At 35.0% G+C, this 19,627-nt stretch overlaps 1 protein-coding gene across 5 annotated transcripts; it reads right to left on the reverse strand.

Moving 5' to 3' along the window:
• Positions 1-682: 682 nt before the first annotated feature.
• On the reverse strand, positions 683-7,939 carry LOC104087542 (uncharacterized). Of its 5 annotated transcripts, XM_009592049.4 has the most exons (23): positions 7,714-7,930; positions 7,421-7,554; positions 6,326-6,405; positions 5,383-5,469; positions 5,220-5,270; positions 5,025-5,142; positions 4,883-4,939; positions 4,675-4,739; positions 4,495-4,578; positions 4,354-4,404; positions 4,189-4,251; positions 4,055-4,101; positions 3,844-3,913; positions 3,686-3,748; positions 3,248-3,337; positions 3,135-3,173; positions 2,793-3,020; positions 2,603-2,688; positions 2,005-2,053; positions 1,830-1,910; positions 1,644-1,737; positions 1,291-1,484; positions 854-1,162 (listed from the first exon to the last, which is right to left on the reverse strand). In XM_009592049.4, the coding sequence occupies exons 2-22, from the start codon at positions 7,536-7,538 to the stop codon at positions 1,306-1,308; spliced, it is 1,800 nt and encodes a 599-aa protein (XP_009590344.1). In that variant the 5' UTR covers positions 7,539-7,554; positions 7,714-7,930; the 3' UTR covers positions 854-1,162; positions 1,291-1,305. The 5 variants fall into 5 exon arrangements, with proteins under 5 accessions (XP_018623383.1, XP_070047877.1, XP_018623384.1 ...); XM_018767867.3 differs by having other exon boundaries at positions 683-1,484; positions 7,800-7,939; XM_070191776.1 differs by having other exon boundaries at positions 683-1,484.
• Positions 7,940-19,627: the final 11,688 nt, after the last annotated feature.

Below are 19,627 nucleotides of genomic sequence, written 5' to 3' on the forward strand. Positions count from 1 at the left end.
ACTTATAGCAAGTACTCTCTCTTTCCCAATTTAAGTTAACCTATTTGATTGGACACGGAGTTTAAGAAAAAATGAAGACTTTTGGAATTTGTGGTCCTAAACAAGTCAAAAATAGGTCCAGAGTATTTGTGTGGTTATAAAAGCTTCTCATTAAGGGTAGAATTGTAAGTTTAAGCAAAATTGTTTCTAAATTTAGAAAGGGATTATTCTTTTTGTAGCGAACCAAAAAGGTAATAGATTCACATAAACTGAAACGGAGGGAGTATGCAATATCTATGTCACTATCATTTAACAAAATTTTATCCTATAAGTCACTAACATAAATGACGACCTAATAGCATAAAAATTCTTTACTATCTATATATAAAAGTTAAACCCTAATAATTATTCTTTCCGTTTACTTTTACTTGTTCACTATAAACTTTGCACACTCCTTAAGAAATAATAAATAAAATACATATTTAACCATAGTACCCATAATATTGATAATATTTTGAGAAGTCTTGGGAAATAATTTATGAAATGAGCAATTAATTATAAGGGTAAAATATGAATGAAAAAAAATATAGTCTTCTCTTGATTTGCTAAAATTGACTAGTACAAGTGAATAAATTTTTAATATAGTGAACAAGTAAAAGTGAATGGTGAAAATATATCTCAATCACAAACAAGGCTACTGGTATTGATGCAAAATTTTAGCTAAAATTATGAGAAATTCGATAATCCGAAGTGAAGTACACGATGTTTGCAGCAAAGTGGAGGACATTAATGCATTACAAATTTGAAGGCTAGAGGACCAAAAACCAAGGAGTCCAAATACAAATCCTTCCTCGAAAAGTTAAAAGAAACCAAATAAACGAAGCACATTCTATTTAGCCGGCTTTAATAGTAAGCTATTTTGCTGGTTTACAGTCGCAAGTTTCATTCAGCTTCCTGGTACGTTCCATGTGCAGCTTAATCACTTCATACTACACAACCTCCATAGCTAAATATAAACTGGACCAACCAGTCTCCAATCTTTTCTAGCACTCTAATTTACATCCCATATGAAATAACAAAGACAGAGATTTGAACGTAATAGCATTGGCCGTCCCGTTTCCGCGCCAGTGTGCTGCAGCTACAACAGGGTGTTCCGAATAAAAGACCGGAATCCAGCTCTACCCTATATAACGTTAATTAGAGAAGCTGTAAAAACCCTACTGCTCTCGTATGGCTATATATACCAAATAGAAGAAATGCAGTAGCAAAATTGATTAATCAGCAACCTAGGGCCAAGTGCCCACGACGTACTTGTTACTGTTCCCTTTAGACATGTATACCATTCCCCTTGCTATAAATGCCATCTAACGATCCATTAGCCAGCTTTGACCCATTGACATATCGATGCGATTTTAGTCCTGACGTACCATTGCTCAATCCCCATGTCTTGGGAACACCCTTCTTCAAGAAAGTTTCGAGCTGCCCAGTTGCTGCGGCTATAAGCCCTGTTTAGGAAAACAAAAACAAAAGTCTAGAAGGACTAACACAACCTCATGAAAATAACATGAAACGCCGGGCATATCTATAAGCCCAGAGTCCAAATTCATAAAAAGAATTCATTTATTTGGCTCCTTGTCCCCAGATATCTTAAACGGGAGAAATACCTAAGAAAAGGGCAGAAGGTTTTCCTGGCCTTGATTTAAATTCTGGATGAAATTGTACTCCAACAAAGTAAGGATGATTCGGCAGCTCAACAATCTGCAGAGGAAAGCGTCACATAAGATCAACCAACCACAGCAACATATAACTAACTAGCACGATTGCTTAATTTAATGGTTTAAGATGTTAACCTCCATACGGCGGCCACTTTCATCTTTGCCAGTGAAAGAAAGACCAGCATTTTCAAATTGCTGCACCATATCAGGATTCACCTAAGAGAGCATGAGACAAGCTCTTTAGTCGTAAAGTCCACATAAGAGTGTGGTCCACATGTAATTCTCGAAGTCCTTGCAAAAAAGTGTGTACCTCATATCTGTGTCGATGCCTTTCATCTACAAAGCTCTGGTTGCCATATCTGACACAACACATAAGCTTATTCAGTTGGAGATAGCAATAGGTAAATCATGTACAAACTAGGTTGATTTGTTGAAAACACTATGAGAAAAGGAAAGGAAAAAAGTATTACATTATGTAAACTTGACACGGACAATGGGATTGCCATTCAGCCTCTTAAAGGCACATCGCTAAAATAATGAAATTTAAACATCTGACGCTTTTGGAAATATAAGGCTGGATATGAGACGATTAATTTGAGCTGTCAGCTCAAAGGCTTCAAATTTCCTCCTAGCTCAATATAAATACCCAACTTTTGTTGATTTTCGACCAACCGCAAATACAAATGACCAATAACTGTCACAACTAGAAGACAACATAAATTTGATACCAGCAATGAAATAGTCACAAACATCAGTATGTTAAGGGATTCTTTGTGGTGCTATCTATCTTGCATTTGTACCGACTAAATCATCTTAAATAGTTGTGTATCTAGAATTTCCTCATTATGTTACTTTACAGTTCTGCTCATCATCCTATCGAATGAGGATGGAGAGAAGGAAGCACTTACAATTTTGCAGATTTACAATCGGCAACTTGAAAATATGTTCTCCTAGATCCAAGACGCATGGTACCACCCATATGAGTTTTTGAACCCTGTGATCATGGCAAACAAATTAGAACTGTGTACTACTAAAACAAAACTACAAACACAGGACAATCATGAGGGACAAAGGCGATAAAGGGAAAGTAATCTTAACCTCCGGCATAAAAATAACACAAGGATTCTGAGTGTTGGGATCAAATTCTGTACTGTTTGCATCTAGCAATCCAAGAATGGATCGAGCAAACTCAATAACAGCAATTTGCATTCCTAGACATATGCCAAGGAAAGGAATCCTGTTTTCACGGGCATATCTAGCAGCAAGGATTTTACCCTCCACACCTCTGTCACCAAATCCTCCGGGAACTAGGATAGCATCTGCCCCCTGCAAGGTGAAGACTTGTCCAACAAGTCAGAAACAATAGAATACAAGATAAAGCAGGGATATAAAAGAGCTGAATTTGGCCAACATGATGTTGCAGAGTAAAACCACACAAACCTTCAACAACTTCCAAGCATTTCTATAATTCTCGAGATTCTGCAAGTATAAATATCAGTCAGATTTAGAAAAGCAAGATATGTAAGCAAGTGAACATAGTGGAAAACAAATACCTCTCTGGCAGTTTCACATTCAAGGTCACTGGCTGCAATCCAATCTATACAAAGTTTCCTGTGGCAAGGTACAGAGGCATGCACAAGAGCCTAAAAATAACTCACAAAGTTTTAGATATTGAAAATAGAGAGGAAAAAAATATATCAACAGATAGTTCCTAACTATATTAGGGTAAAAAATAGAGATGAAAATAAATTAGGTTAAACAGAAAAGGGGGCTCAAAATGACATGGAGCATCGACAAATTCTCCAAATCTAGTAGAGAAATCTATTGCTTAATTATACGTCATTGGTAAAAACTGTTATGCATGCTGATCACTTCTTCAAATGTTAACTATATCAAACAACTAACAATTACATGAGAAGGTGGAACTGCAAATACAAACAAGAGAAGCTCCTCTATATATTTAACTGGATAACAGGTCAGAGTATAACCACCTTCAGTACAGAGAGGTAAGCATCTGAAAGCCCTGTGTACTTTCCTACCATGGCCACCCTCACCTGTAAATTCAGATGAAACAGTTCTGGAAGATGTGATGCAAGCTGAGAGACTAATTCCGAAAAGGAAAAAAGAGTACATATTTCATAGAACGTACAGGTTCATGCAGTTTGTCACAGAGTTCGGCCCGAGATGTCCATTCTCCCAAGGCAGGCTCTCGTGCAACGCTGAAAGTGACATAATAAATTCATTACCATACAAGAAACAGCACAAAATCACGACGCGTGAAAATGGGGATCGAATACTCCTTGTCATCAATCAATGTACATAACTGGAAACAGAAAGCAGTTGACAGTTATCAGACATACCCTTTAAGGTTCAGGACTCTTAGAATTGCTTCATGTGCCTTTTGATCCTAAATATACAAAATGATTCCTTTAAAGCTTACAGTGAGGATGTTACACAGAAATACAAGAAATAAAAGTGTGCCAATATCACTCACTCTTAAAAGCAAAGGAATGCGCCAAATGTTTGAGACGTCATAAAGAGTAATAATGTTATCTACCTGCATTGCAAGGAATATAGAACCTGAGCACTAGGAATTTTGAGAGTTGATGGCCTAAACAAGATTAACTGTATAAAAATAAAGATCATTTAGTCATAATACCAGAACATGGCAAAAGCGGGAAATTTTATCCTTCACATTCTCATCAAGTTCCTGAATAAAGAACCAACTTCAAAATCTGAACTTGATAAACGTAGAGATATGTGGACAATAGAGGGGGGGGAGAGAGAAAGAGAGAGAGACCGTTGTGCTCCGGCATGCTAAAATGTTGGGAGTCAATCCCAGGCTTCTCAAACCTCTAACACTGTGCTGAGTAGGTTTTGTTTTCTGAATTTAAAAAATGACAAAGTAATCAATCTGAGTGATTACTTTGATATAAGATATCCATCCACATGACCAAAAAATAAATTTATTGTATGTTACCTGCTCACCAACTACACTCAAGACAGGCACAAGGCTGACATGTATCAAGCAAAAATTACCAGCACCTAACAAGCAAAAGTTGTTGAAAAAATGTTAGTTGCACTTAAATTCAAAAGGTACTGAGCTCAAGATTTGCAAATCATAGAGCACAAATGACAGTTATATCATTTGGTTGTCAAGAATTCAAGTTTATACATGTAAACCTTACCCACACGATACGAAAATTGTCCTAATGCTTCGATAAATGGCATTGATTCAATATCTCCTGCATTAAGGGATAAATTACTTTTAGGAAAACACACATCATTTGACAACTTATCCTGCTCATGTGAAAAATCAGTCAAGTATACCTATTGTGCCACCCAGTTCTATGACACAAACATCTGGTGGACCCTCCTTGCCATCAACTGGTATGACCGCAACACGTTCAATCCACTCTTGAATGGCATCTGTAATGTGAGGGACAACCTAAACAAGTGACAGACTGTAAGAGCATAAATATTGAAAGAAATGACTCTATGTAATTCTCTGGAAAGGTGGTAAACCTGAACAGTCTTTCCCAAATAATCTCCTCTTCTCTCCTTGTCAATAACAGACTGCAAAACCAAAAATAACAAAGCACTTTCTCAGTTAAAATTTTCCACTATAACCTTTGAGTTTCACCAAGCATATAACAATAATCTGATAGGGAATTTTCAGAGGACGTGCCTGGTATATTTTGCCAGTAGTTATATTGTTGTCGCGGGTTAACTTAATGTCTAAAAAACGCTCGTAGTTTCCTAGGTCCAGGTCCACCTACAAGAAAAGAAGAAATATTGATATTAGTGATACACAGACAAACAGTTTGCACTTTATCTTTGCTGAAATTAAAGGAACAATCTAAAAACTTTAAATTATACACGAAAAACAGGAAATAATGAAAAGCAGAAATGTAGACCAAATTTTTAACATTTTAAAGTTTTGCGCTTTAACCAGCAATAGTCTAACAGAAACCAAAGCATTGATCAACAATCAGCTAACAAAGTAACATGTTTTAGTTTAAATCTTGAGAGTCAAAAATAATACAAGGAATCTGCTCACCATCTCGATACTTAAACAAAAAAGAGAAACCAAAAATTATACTACCTCTGTCTCATTTTATGCAGCTTATTTTACTTTTTAGTTTATCCCAAAAAATTTCAACTTTCTTTATTTATAGCGTTGGACAAGCTTTTTTGGGCCAAAGGTATTTTTTTTTAAATTAAAGGTGTTTGGCGAGCCGTTTAAAACAAAAAAATTAAAGTGCTTTTGAAATAAAGTAGAAACAGTTTTAGAGGAGAAAAAAAAATTCCCCAAAAGTACTTTTAAGAAAGATGTAAAAATACTTAAAAGTTTAGTCAAACACTAATTATTGTTTAAAGGTATTTTTCAAATTAATTAGTCAAAAATAAATTGGTTCTCGCCAAAATTACTTTTTAAAATAAGTTATTTTAAAAGTTGGGCCAATTTATTAGAATCAATTTAATTTTAAATTTTTCAATATAAAATATTTATGAACGGTGTAAGAGTTCAAGTTACAAAAAAGTATTTTTCTTTTTTTTAAACTCTGTGTTCCCGCATAAAATGTTTATGAGACGGAGGGAGTACTATACACGAGGGATTCATAGCTAACCTCTCCACCATCATCCAAGACATATACTTCTCCATGCTCGAAAGGAGACATTGTGCCAGCATCAGTGTTCAAATAAGGATCTGAACATGAAAAAGGAAGAGAAATGAATAGTAAGTAAGACAATATATATACAATTCTTCCACCTCAATGGACTACAACATCACATAAAGTAAACTGTACATTAACAAAAAAAAAAGCCAAAAACCAAAAGGAAAAAAAGGAGGATCCATTTTCGTGAGAACCAAAGTTTCACCAAACTCGAGAGAGAAACATAGGAACTACAGCACTACTAACAATAAAAAGAAAAAGAAAAAAACAGAAAACTTTACCTGCTTAAAGAAAGAATGCTTCTTGAAATTGTTCTAATTTGTTTCTTTTTTGAAAAAGATAAAGTTATCTGTAAGTTGACTTAAAAAACAATTTTTGCACTTTTCTTTTTTTTTTTCCAATTTTTTTTAACAAACACCAACTTCAAGTTCTTTCTTCGCAAGTTTTGATCAAAGAAATTCACTCCATGTTTAAAGTTTTCCGGTGTCTTATCGGCAGAGACAACAGTTCAATTGACTAAGAGATTTATTGGAACAGCAAAAAGTAAAAGGAAAAAACCTTTTTCCTTCCAAAAAAGTGAAAAGGTTATACTATCCCTTTGCAAATCTGTATAGAGGACACAGCATATTCTTCTATAATACAACTTTCATAAAGTCGAGATACTAGATAAGAGATTGACCAGAGAAACTATCAAAGACAATCAAAGATTTAGAGTCATTGTGTCCAGCTCTCATTTTGTTTTTACAGCGTTGGTATCTGAGCGACCTTACGCAAACCCGAGACCTCATAGTTTACACAAATGGGACAAATGGAACAACCTTGGTTCAGGACGACTTTCAATTTTTAAAAGAATTATTTTAAATATGTACAAGAGTTCGAGCAAAAAGCAGTGAGTTTGGCCAAATTCACTGAGACTACACTATGCCCGCCCATGGAAACGAATAGCAAGGAAACTTTAAATATCCTTTCTTTCGCGCATTCTTGATTTACAAAACAAGAGAGGAGAAGAAATAGGCAAGAATTAAGAGAAAATGAGCTTGCAGAGACCAATCTTAATGGAAGTAACACGAAGACCGCAGGCCTTAAGAATAAGACCAATACTGCTTGCAGTGACTCCTTTTCCGAGCCCGCTAACAACTCCACCTGTAACCAACACGTACTTCATGATCTCTGCTTTACTTCTTCAGGTACACAAGGAAAAAAAAAAGGACTCATTAGAAATTTTTGCACAAAAAGATATACAGCAAAAAGCAAATGTTTGCTCTAAATGGCGATATAAACATTGTGTGTGGGGTGGCCAAATAAACAAGGCAAGATGTGGGAAGGGGAAAAAACTTTACCTACTAAGAAGAGTCTAAGAAAAGAGTTATCCCAGGAATCTTTTTCCCCAAATTAACAAACAGTAGTATGAATTAATACAACCAACCTTATCCACTAAAAGGCGTTGTTTTTCATGTAAGAGAGAAACAAGGAGGTGCAAAAAGCATGAAGCGAATAACACTAAAGAGAGACAGAGAGAAAGTATGAATGAGGGAAGAAGAGAATGGATGAGAGAATGAGAGGGGTGTGAAGAAGCAATGGCGGCTTTATATAGTAAAATATGAGGGCAGGGGCGGATGCTAATAGGCAGAAAGGAGAAAGTATATCGGTACCCTTTTTCCAAAATTCTTTAAACCTCCCCAAACCCTTCCTCCCTTCCTCCCCCACTCGGTGAAATACTCAAAAAGAATTAAAAACAAAACCTAAGCCAAAAAGTAAAAGCAGAAAGAGAGAGGGAAAAAAAAGAGAAAATGGTTACCAAACGTGAAAATTGAGAAATGTTAGTGGGCGTTTGGACATAAGAATTGTAAAATATTAAAAAAGTGAAATTTTTTAAGTAAAAATTATATTTTAAAACTAGAGTTTTATTTGAACATTAATAAAATTTTGGGTTGTTTTTTTATTTTTGTGAGTGATCTTAGTGAAAATTTTGAAAAATAGATTTTTAAAGTTTTTTAAATTTTTTAAATCTTGCAGAACTCATCTTCAAGTAAAAATAAAAAATTTTATGGTCAAACATTAATTTTGGAAAAAATAAAAAAAATTCAAAAAAAATAAAAAAATTCTTAAGTGCAAAGGGGTTGTTAGTATTCGCGCGCCGGGTCGGGCCAGAACGGAGAAGATGGAGGCAAGAAAAGTGGAGTACCCAATGGCCAACACCAATAAAATAAAGTTTAATTGAAAATATTAAATGCACTCCAGATTTTCGCTCTCTTTCTCAACTTTTTCAATCTTTTTATACCTTATCACTCTACTTGTAGCAGTGTTAATTCTTATAATACATAATTATATCAAAACCTATATTTATTAGCCAATATTATATATATACAGTAATTAATAATTTATGGGTTGTTGTGTTGTGAATAATAGTAAAAATATTGGATTTGTTGTCTGATACTAATATTTTTACTTCACATTTATATATAAAATATATAAATATTCTTGTATGACTTATGCAGGCTGTTGAAAATATGGAGTTTAATAAAGCCAACTAAATATTATGTTAAATCATTTTTTTATTAAATAACCAACCAAACATAGTATTACTAATTTAGATTTTTGTGTTGGGATTATTTTTGTTAATGGCAAACCAAAGAAACTACACGACACCAGCTAAGATCTCCTCAACTATTCCCTCAAAAGAACAAAGAGAAGTTAAAACAAACCAAATAAGTACTCCATTTATGACGAGCTAACCCATTGCATAAATTAAATGCTCGCTAGTCAAAAATAATATAGTTTACGTATCATATTCATAGAGATTAGTTTCAATAGTGCTCTATAAATTTATGGATTGTCGTTATTCAGATATTCAGAATAATTGAACACTTTGAATTGATGTGGTTAAAATCCACGAGTAACAAACCAAAATTGTAAACTACTGAGGTCGACCACAGAAGACTAGAAAATTGAGCTAGGACGGATTGTTATCAATATGAAAAATAAAGGTCATGAAAGGATATGTGCACAATAGTGATTCAGGATCTAACATTGTTTATATTCACTTCTAATGTTCTAATGATTCTCGCAAATTCACTCAATGATTATTTTAATCGCAAAGTCAAGATTCCTCTCTCGATTATCTGAACTCTACAAATTAAACTAATATGAAGAACTGTGAAGATATGCGAGAACACGTTAATGGACTAGTCTTTAGAGAAACGTCTCTCGGATATTTTTCTAACTTGGTTTAATCAACAATTCAAAAAGCTTTTTCGATTACTTAGAAGAATTACTAACTTAAACCAAACAAATAATGCAAAAAAGATAATCACCAAATTTTTAATTAGATAAATCAGTGAACAAATTTACAATCAATTGAAATCTCCATAAACGAATTCATGCAATTAAAACAAAAGTTAAAATCCACGAATAACACTCAAAATACTATATCCGTAAAACCCTAACTCAAAATACTATATCCGTCAAATCCTAAGGGAAACTACTCCATAGATATAGAGAAAGTCATCTCGGAAAGGTTCAAAGACATAGACAATATCAAAATTTATGATTCGATACAAACTCCTATTTCGCACTGATGGTTGGTTGAATCTTGACGAAATCTCATTTCTTCTTGATTAGTCGCTTCTCAATTCGTCCATAGGCCTAAAGTCCCTTCAAAACATATTTCGCATGTATTTATTCCAAGTAGGAACAGACCCAAACCAAATTATCCTCTTTGAGCTGAAGTAGGAATAATTGGGTGGTAAATTATACAGGCATGCCGTCGCATACGATGTGCCATGTGCCACTCTTATGGCATTCATCGAAGGTTTATTTTTTCTTGTTATGCAGGCCATATTGCACTGTCGCATTGCCCCACACGGTGTGGTAGTACAATATTCTTCCCTTCGCAGTTTTCTTTAATTTTTAGTATTCAGACTTAGTCTTCGAACCCCGAACACAATCTCGAGTTAATTTTTTGGGCTTCTACTCAAACTTCGTAGCTGCAACTCATCCGTTTTAGCTCCAAAATTATTTATCAACTCGGAATCGCATTCTACACAACATAATACATGTAATAAGTACCACTTACTAGCAATTAGGCTCAAATACAATCAAAGTGCAGTAATTAGAGTGCGAAATATAGCTTAAAATGAGAGCTCATATCCTCAACACCCCACACTTAGACCATTGCTCTTTATCGAGCAATACAAACTACACTTCAAATAGAGATGGTCTTTTTAAGCCACTCTTCTAACTCATCATATCAAGAATATTTAAAACAGACTGAGCACCTTTCTATGACATCCTAGCCTCAAGACTCGACTCAAACGTACAAATTGTTTAAGACCCGCACGTTTACTCTAACAACAAAGTCAAAGACATTACTTTTTCCTTGCAAGTTTTGTGCCCCTCACAATAAACAATAGAGACTAGTCTCATACACATAAAATTCGAGAACAAATAGGGACTCGGAATAGAAAAAGTTAACTCACTCTCAGAAATAAAAGTCGCGTGCCACAAAAGATGTACCATATGCTTGCTCGTGGTATACTACTCAATTAATTCAATCTCGCTCAGTCAAGGATCAAGTATGACTTTATTTTATTATAATTTAGGCTGCTGAACAGGTAGAATACAATTTGAATAATAGTGACTAACCCTCACGAAGCACTTTAATACATGCAACTTCACAATTCAAATTATTCATTGAACCACAACTTCCCCAACATTCACAACACAATGACACCAAATTCTCATTTTCTTTAATCACAATTATAGCAACAATTACCACTAGCAATGAATGATTTTATTTTCACAAAATATATATAAACACAAGATTTTTTTTTTTTTCTTTTTTTGATTTTCTATTTCTTTTCTTCCTATGCTTTTCTCTTTATTTTACAAGTGGCTTTGACAATTCTTTTAAATTAGTGCACCCTTCTCCTTTTTTAATAGTTCTACTCAGAATCCAACCAAATCTCTATTTAGATTTTAACAAGCTCATAACAATTTCAAGTGCTCAAGGGAGGTAATAGATTAAAAAGTTAGTCAACTCAAGCAAAGGGATTAGGCTTATAACGTGGTTGCCAAAGAAATTAGATTACATGCTCAATGAGGCTAATTAGAATATATAACAATTAGGTGGGCCAAAGGCATATATCTGGCTCAACAAAAAAAAATACCTATATCACTTCTTAGATTAAACAAGACTACTATTTTGCTTTGCACACACTCGGGGTAAGTTCTAGACATCAAATGGCATGCACAAAATACCAACAGAAAAACTCACAAATATATTGGCACATAACTCATTGAGAATCAGATCTATTCCGACTCTCTCATCAAAGTAGTTAAGCAAGACCAAGTAGTTTAAGGCACCACAACATGAGCCAAAAAATGAGCCTAGGCGTCACAAATAAGGCACTTGCTGTTCTCAAGGCACAAAAATTCAAAACAATTGCATCCAATTAGCACTATGACACAAGATTCTTTATGCCTACAAAAAGAAAAACTAACTACACTTAGTTCAAGCGAAACCCTTGAAAAAAAAAATACCGCAAAAAAAAACATCGGAAACTTGTTATACTACTTAAGATAATTAAACAAAGATGAAGACATATTTTTGGGGTTTTTTTGTATTTATTTTTGTTTTGTAATTTTTTAATAAACTACTAACTAAAAAATACATATTTATATCTCCTACCCTACATTTTAAATTGTGGCATGGTCCCACGATATACAAGAAAAAAGCAAGAGGTAAAGGCTCTGAATTGTTTAGTTTGGGCCTGATACAGTGTCAGGTTCTAATTTTCACGCCCAATAAAGTGCACACAACCACGCCAAGATCTTCTTCTTTGACTTTCGCTACTACACCCCACACTTATTATGATTACTCTAATTAACTTTAACACTAGAGTATACATCAAGACTCCTCTTTAGGTATTTCTATTGTCTTTTACATCTTGAACACCACTATTTCTTCCTCTACTGTTAGCATGAGATACCTTTTATGATTGTTTAATATAGCTCTACCAGTAGCCAAGAATGGTCTCTCTAATATCAAAGGAACCTCCTTATTCTCCTTTATGTTCACCATAATAAAGTTCACATGAAACATGAATTTGTTCACCAGGACTAGTACATCTTTCACTACTCCTTCAGGTATGATGGTGGTTTGATCCGCCAGCTGCAAGGATATGGAGGTGGATTTAATCGCTCTGATCTCTCCCTCAAGCTTCCCGAAAATAGAAAAAGGCCTAAGATTAATAGAAGCACTGGAATCACATAAAGATTTTTTAAATTTTGTACTTCCTAAAGAGCAAGGTAATGTCCCTGGATCTTTGCATTTTGAGGGACTTTATTTTGCAGGGTATCCTATAATGCTTTGTGTGCTTCACAACCGATGTCTCTTCAACTTTTCGCTTATTTGATAAAACTTCCTTCAGGAACTTGGCGTATGCCGTTATTTGAGAGAGTACCTCCGTGAAAGATAAATTAACAAGCATGTGCTTATGCGCTTCTAGAAAATGCCAATTTGTTTATCCGATTTCTCTCTTCTTTGCTTCTGAAAAAAATGTAAAGCAGACATAAATTTGCTTTTTTTCGGTCTCTTCATTACTTTTTGTTTATCTTTCTTCTTCCTTGTCGGAACTTCAGATTTATTCTTCTTCTTGAGACCATCCTTTTTCTATGCCTTCACTTCACTCTTTTGATTTTTATTTGGATCCATCAAATTCCTTCTAATTCTCAAAGACACAACCTTGATCATTTTTTTAGGTTCTTCTTTGTGCATCTTGGGAGAATTCCTAGGGCCCTTTTAGAAAGTATGTCGGCAATCTGTCCCACATGTCTCTCTATGTTTTGAATAGAGATATCATAATTTTTAAATCTCTCCTTCGCCTTAATTATGAAAGTCCTCATCAAATCCTGTAAGCTTGACTGATTAGGTTGTTGAAGCTGGTGCTACTGTCTATGCTGGTTTTGGGAGCCTGGAGGTCCTTGTGCTTGAGGTCTACATTTACTTTATTGCTATGCATTCAAACTACCACTAGGTGAACCCCATAAAAATTCGGGGTGCCTCTGACCTAGGGAATTAAAGTTGTTTCCGCCTTGATAGTTACCTTTGTCTAAATTCCACTTTTCCTCTGAAATTAAGACCTGACACTCATATGTTGGGTGACCCATTCCTTAAAACTCACAACTAGTCGTGAATGGCTCTAGACCTTAGCTAAGGTCAACTTTATGATTTCATTTGTCATGGAGCCAAATTGAGCATACATTTTGAAGTATTACAATTTACTTGATATACTCCACCACTTTTCTTATCTCATTCCTCTACATGCCATTGGTTTATATCCTCAGACAATTCATCAAGAATCAAAACAATCTCCTCATGTAAGAGGACCCATGACTGCATTGCTTGGAGTTCCCCTGGAGGTAGGTGTTAGTCTATCTCAAAAATCTTGGAGTTGCATCCACAGTTCAATTTTGTTATGCTGGATTTTTTTACTATCTCCTTGAATTTTTTTCATGCCTCGAAAACTGTTTCTGTGTCATTTTGGAAGAAGTTATGGATCTCCCTTATGAATTTTTTTGTTTTTGCATATGAGAAATATTTGTCTAGAAAATATTTGGTCATGGCTTCTTATGTTATGATAGACTCTATTGGCAAACTCCGCAACCAGTACTTGGTATCATCATTTAAAAAAAAGGAGAATGCCCTAAAATAAACCGCGTCATTTAATCCACTATACTAGAACATGTTTATGATCTCTTCAAATTCCATTAGGTGAGTGTTTGGATATTCATTAGATTTTTCTTTGAAAATACAGTTATTCTAGATGGCCTGGAACAGCCCTTGTTTTTTTAAATATTATTTGCTGCGATAGGTGGAGGTCTAATACTTAACAATCCCCGATCATAGACTGGTCTGGCATAGACTCTCAGTGATTGACTAGCCCTAGGTTCTGTATTTTCAAATCCATTTTCAATTAGAGGTCGATTCAGGTTGATTCTTTTTACTTCGTTGGCTTCAACAGTTTCATCGGCTCTAAGAGTTGCTTCAATAGTTGCCCGTGCAGCTGCTTCTATTTGGGTTGCTTCACTTGCAGCCAAGTCAACTTGATCATCACCCTTTTTCGCCATATTCTCTCGGGTCGAAGATTGCCCTAAGAATTTTTCGGTGAGTTCTTTCTCTTTTCTTAACTGTTGCAAGCACTTTTCCAACTCTAGATCATATGGAATCACTTAACGGCCAATTTTGACCATCCCTTTTAAAATTAATTTATTCACGCTTAACAATTTATAATAAATACTTTAAAAGTATTTTTCTATTAATGAATATCTATTTTTTTAATTAATTAAGTATTAGTTTCAAAATTAATCACATAGTACTAATATTGTGTAATTACAAATATATTTACTATTATAAAAATAACTTTTGTATATGCATTACATATGTTTTATAATTTGACAGAATTACTCTTTAATTTCCAATGAATTAGGTTACTATGTTAATATTTTGAAATTAGTGCTATAATTCGAAATATGTGTCATTTATAGATATTTATTAAAATAATTAATAACATATAGTAATTATAATTTCACCACATTTTTATTAAACTTTATTTAAATTGATTTTAAAAGGGTTAAAGACTAAAAGATTACAATTGCAATTCTTGAATCAAATGTAATTGGGCCATCTTTTAAATTAATTTTGCCCCAAATGCAAGCCCATGTCCGAAAATACGCAACCCAAACAATCCTCCCAATCTCTGTTGGCAATCCTTGCCATTTTCTCTCAACCAATCACGACTTGCCACATCACTCGTCTCTCACACTCACAAAACAAATACAAATCATCTGGGTCGTCCATTTTTTAGATCAACGGTTCATAATTTTAACTCCATTTCCTCTTAATTTTAAAAATCTCAGAAGACTTAATCCTCACTGTTGGATCAATAAGATCCAAAGGATACCAAAACTCCCCATAAAAATTGAAAAATCCCTAAATATCAGGACCGTTGATCCAAAAGATCAACGGCCCAGATCAAATTTCTCAACCATAACACAGAGACGACCAACCCCTATCTCCCAAAACCCTAATCATTTCCCCTTTGAATTGCCGTCCTTCTTTCCCTTTCTTCTTTCTTCTCTCGTCTGCCCTAAACTCCCATCAATCAACAGACCTTGCACAAATTAGTGCAAGGTTATGAAATCAATCTCAAATCATCTCGTTTTCCTCCCATATCCACGATTAATGCTGAATCTTTGCTTATATCATCACCGAAAATCAAAACTCCCAAATCCAAACCCTAACCTCAGAGATGAAACTTCAAATCGCTACCGACCTTTCAAATCCATGGCATGCATGGTTGTTCTTTTTGTTCCTGCACTTTTGGTCCCGTCGTTCTTTTCATTTTCACCATTTGATTTCAAAACCTTAATTGAAGAAATCAGACCAAAAGGTGAAACTTCAAACTTGCATAATTTCTTCTTTCTTCCTTTCAAATCAAAGCGAGCGGGAGATGTTAGATATGTTGATGTTAAGTTTCTGTAGATTATAGTTATGCTGCATGTTCTTGACATGTTTGATATTTATGTTTTTGTTAGTTTGACAACCTTTTATGATCAGCTTGTTCTATTATCAATTAGGTAAATGACAACTGTTGATCTTTGTTCTGAGTTTTCCTACAGTTTCCATGCCTGAATTCTTACATGTTTATGTTCAATTCAAACTTCGTAGTTCTCAGTGACTTACAATAAACTCACCTCTGTTTATTGCACTTCTGTAATTTTGTGAGTTTTGGAAGCTAAGTTTACTACCTGATAGTTATTGCTAAGACGAAACCTGAACTTGTTCAAGACTTATATCTCCTTGCCTCTTAACCTTGAGCCTAAACTTGAAGTGTCCTTGCTAGTGTTTGTCCAATTATTTTACTGAGTTATCACCATAGTCTTTTACTTTGTTTTAGCTATCATTATTGTTGAACCAATCATGCTCATCTTAACTTCATGCATTTTCCTTCACTGATGATTCTGCTAAGATTTCATCTTGTTTCCCTGCACCTTATTTGCCTTATGGTTGATTTCATTATTTGGTAACCTTAACTGATATACTCCTGAAAATCTGACATCCCCATACCACCTAACTAAGTTGAAAAACTTTAAGTGTTTAGTTGCTTCTCTTCTCTGAATCTGCATCCACTGACTCTGAGGGTAATTACTAGGATATCACTATAACTTTCTCATGATCATGCTCAACTGTTTTATGCATAAGAAGCAATCTCATTTGCATCAAGTTGTTTTCTTCTCATGAATCTTTGCTGCATGTATATTCTGTAAGGTTAAACTATTTTCCTCTTCTCAGTGTAAGTCGTGATTTGTTTGGATAAAGTCAACTAGTAATTGCTGCACAACTAAGCTTGTTTGTTCCATAGTCAGTTGAGATCTTCACACATATGTGCAATACATCCATGTCCTTAATCTCTTTGAGCCCCTGTTGAAGTTCTGTAAAGTCTGCATGCATGTAGCATTAGCTTATCCTCAATGAAAGTAGGATTTAGACACACTGTTATGGTCAATTGATAGTTTTAGGAATTGAAGCATGGTCACTCCATACTTACTTGTTAAGTTAGACCTATGTTTGAATTGAACTTGTTTGATACAATGTTTCCATTTCCTTTCTTCATTTGCATGATCAATTTGGTTATGTAATGTGTATGAGATCACTATCTCACTTACCTTGCCTATGACAGTTGACTGAATGTTGCTAGCCGCTTTGCTTAACTCTGTAACACCATGTTCTGATTTGAGTGATGCTTAGTCCTCCTCTTTACTATTAACCTGAAGTTGAACTTGACTCTCAAACCTTATGAAGCTCCTTTGTTGATATTATCTGAATACATTAACTTGCTAATACTGTTAGAAGCATGGCCCTGTTGTGACTTCAGGAGTCCCATATTTGAACATGTGAAAATATAATCATGATAAGAGTTTAATTCCATGACTTTGATAACCTTTATGTGGCACTAGCTGACCATGACTATTGGTTTGAATCTGCCTTGATGTCTTTAAGGTGCCAAGTAATGTTATCAATACCTGTTTGAATATGTTATGCTTTAATGATTCATTCCTGTAATGGTATGATTATGAAGCCTCTTTTTATCTATGTGTATTCTTGACTAAGCCCCTCCCATTTTAGGTCTCCTTGATATGTGGTTCCCTATCTAGTATTAATAGTAATCTGTACTCTCTTGTGTTATTTTCATTAAGAGAAAAGTATATATTTTGTGGTAAGTAATACTTTAGTACTTAGTTTGCATTGGAAGGGCCTCATTGGCATTTAAACCCGTAAGGAAAATATGTAGTTAGTGATTAAGGGTATTTGGAAGCGGAGTTCGACTCTAGGTTGGGCTGCCCTCCCCGACACAAGCATTGCCCTGGGCCTTGAGTCCCTTGGGAACTTTGAAGTGTCGGGGGTCCAAAGGGAGCATCGACCTCGAGTGGGGTTCCCGCCTTAGCTCTTAATTTATTGACGCATTCAGTTATTTAAGGGTTTAGTGTTTAATGACAACGAAATGTTTCCAATGTGAATAATTTCCTGAGTAAAGCCACCACATTAATGTATAATTTCCTCTACCATATTAATCTTATTCTTGCTTCAACTATCTGTTTGTGTATTTGTTATGTACATCAAAGTATTATCTGTAATTAGAATATGTTAAATATATATGGGATATGTGTCTAATGACCTTATTATTTTTTGACATGTACATCTATTTGTGTCACGACCCGAAATCTCACCCGTCGTGATGGCGCCTATCTCAATACTAGGCAAGCTGACAACATCAATAACCCCCAATTTATTTTAAATACGAAAAACATAATAATTAAGTTTAAGAGAAAATTCCACAAATACTGGATATAAATACACTCCCAAAACCCGGTGTCACTGAGTACAAAAGCATCTATACATCACAAGTCCCGAAAACACGATCTATAATAGTCTGAGACCAAATACATTAAACAAGAAGATAGGAAAGAAGAGACAAGGTCTGTGAAACACTGCAGCTACCTCGGAATCTCCGGAAAATCAAATGTGCGAATGAATCAATACCCACTGTGTCCGAGATCACCTGGATCTTCACACGAAGTGCAGGGTGTAGTATGAGTACAACCAACTCAGTATGTAACAAAACTAATTAAAGAATTGAAGATAGTGACGAGCTTCACAGCTAAGTCCAAATACAGTAGTTTCCAACATAAAAAGGTAGACACGCTTTCAAGTTCAACATTTAAAAACTCAAACAATAATTTCATATCAAATTCGACTGAAACAGAAGATAATGTCTTTCAGAAATTTCCAAAATAGTGATATATGGCAGCTGAAGTGCAACAATAATGAAATCAATGCATCCTCTCAGATCAACAGTCACTCAATCCTCCCATTCACTCCAACCTCACAGTCACTCAGCACTCGGCACTCGCACTCAGTAGGTACTTGCACTCACTGGACAGACTCCGGAGGGGCTCCTTCAGCCCAAGCGCTATAACAAGCCAATCATGGCATAATCAAAGAAACATGTTGCGGCGTGCAACTCGATCCCATAAATATTCTCACAATTAGGCCATCGGCCTCACTTAGTCATCAACCTCTCTAGTCTCTCGGGCTCTCAGAGATCATGATAAGCAGCCCAAACAACAATGATATGATACATCAATGATGAATAATAGAGACTGAGATAAAATGTGTAAATAAAACTGTGACTGAGTGCAAAAAAGCAATTTAGCAGATAATTCCACAAGTACACGACCTTTGCGGGTCCCAACAGTGTAAACACATACTTTAAACCTGATTTATAGTTCGATTTCTCTAAAACGTGGAAAATGTACGGATATCAGCAGATTATTCAACTACACGGTTCCATGGAATTGACTAAGTCAAAATTCCTATTGTGCACGCCCACAAGCCCATCACCTAGCATGTGCGTCACCTCAAAACCAATCACATAACACATAATTCGGGGTTCCATACCCTCAAGACCAAATTTAGAACTGTTACTTACCTCAAACCGTCTAATTCTTTATTCTGCAATGCCTTTGCCTCGCGAATCGGCCTCCAAACGCCTCGAATCTAGCCATAAATAATCTGATTTAGTCAATAAAAATTATAGGAATTAATTCCATATGAAAATACAAATTTTCCATCAAAATCCGAAATTTCACCCAAAAATCGCCCGTGGTGCCCATGTCTCGGAACCCGACAAA

Source organism: Nicotiana tomentosiformis, chromosome 1 (assembly GCF_000390325.3).
Source record: "Nicotiana tomentosiformis chromosome 1, ASM39032v3, whole genome shotgun sequence".
NCBI lineage: Eukaryota > Viridiplantae > Streptophyta > Magnoliopsida > Solanales > Solanaceae > Nicotiana > Nicotiana tomentosiformis.

Coding starts and splice junctions, on each gene's coding strand:
- LOC104087542 (XM_018767867.3), bottom strand. CDS start 7,538: ATGAAGTACGTGTTGGTTACAGGTGGAGTTGTTAGCGGGCTCGGAAAA. Junction 4,252..4,353: donor CCCGCTTTTGCCATGTTCTG/GTATTATGACTA, acceptor CTTGCAATGCAG/GTAGATAACATTATTACTCT. Junction 1,738..1,829: donor AAAGTGGCCGCCGTATGGAG/GTTAACATCTTA, acceptor TTTCCTCTGCAG/ATTGTTGAGCTGCCGAATCA.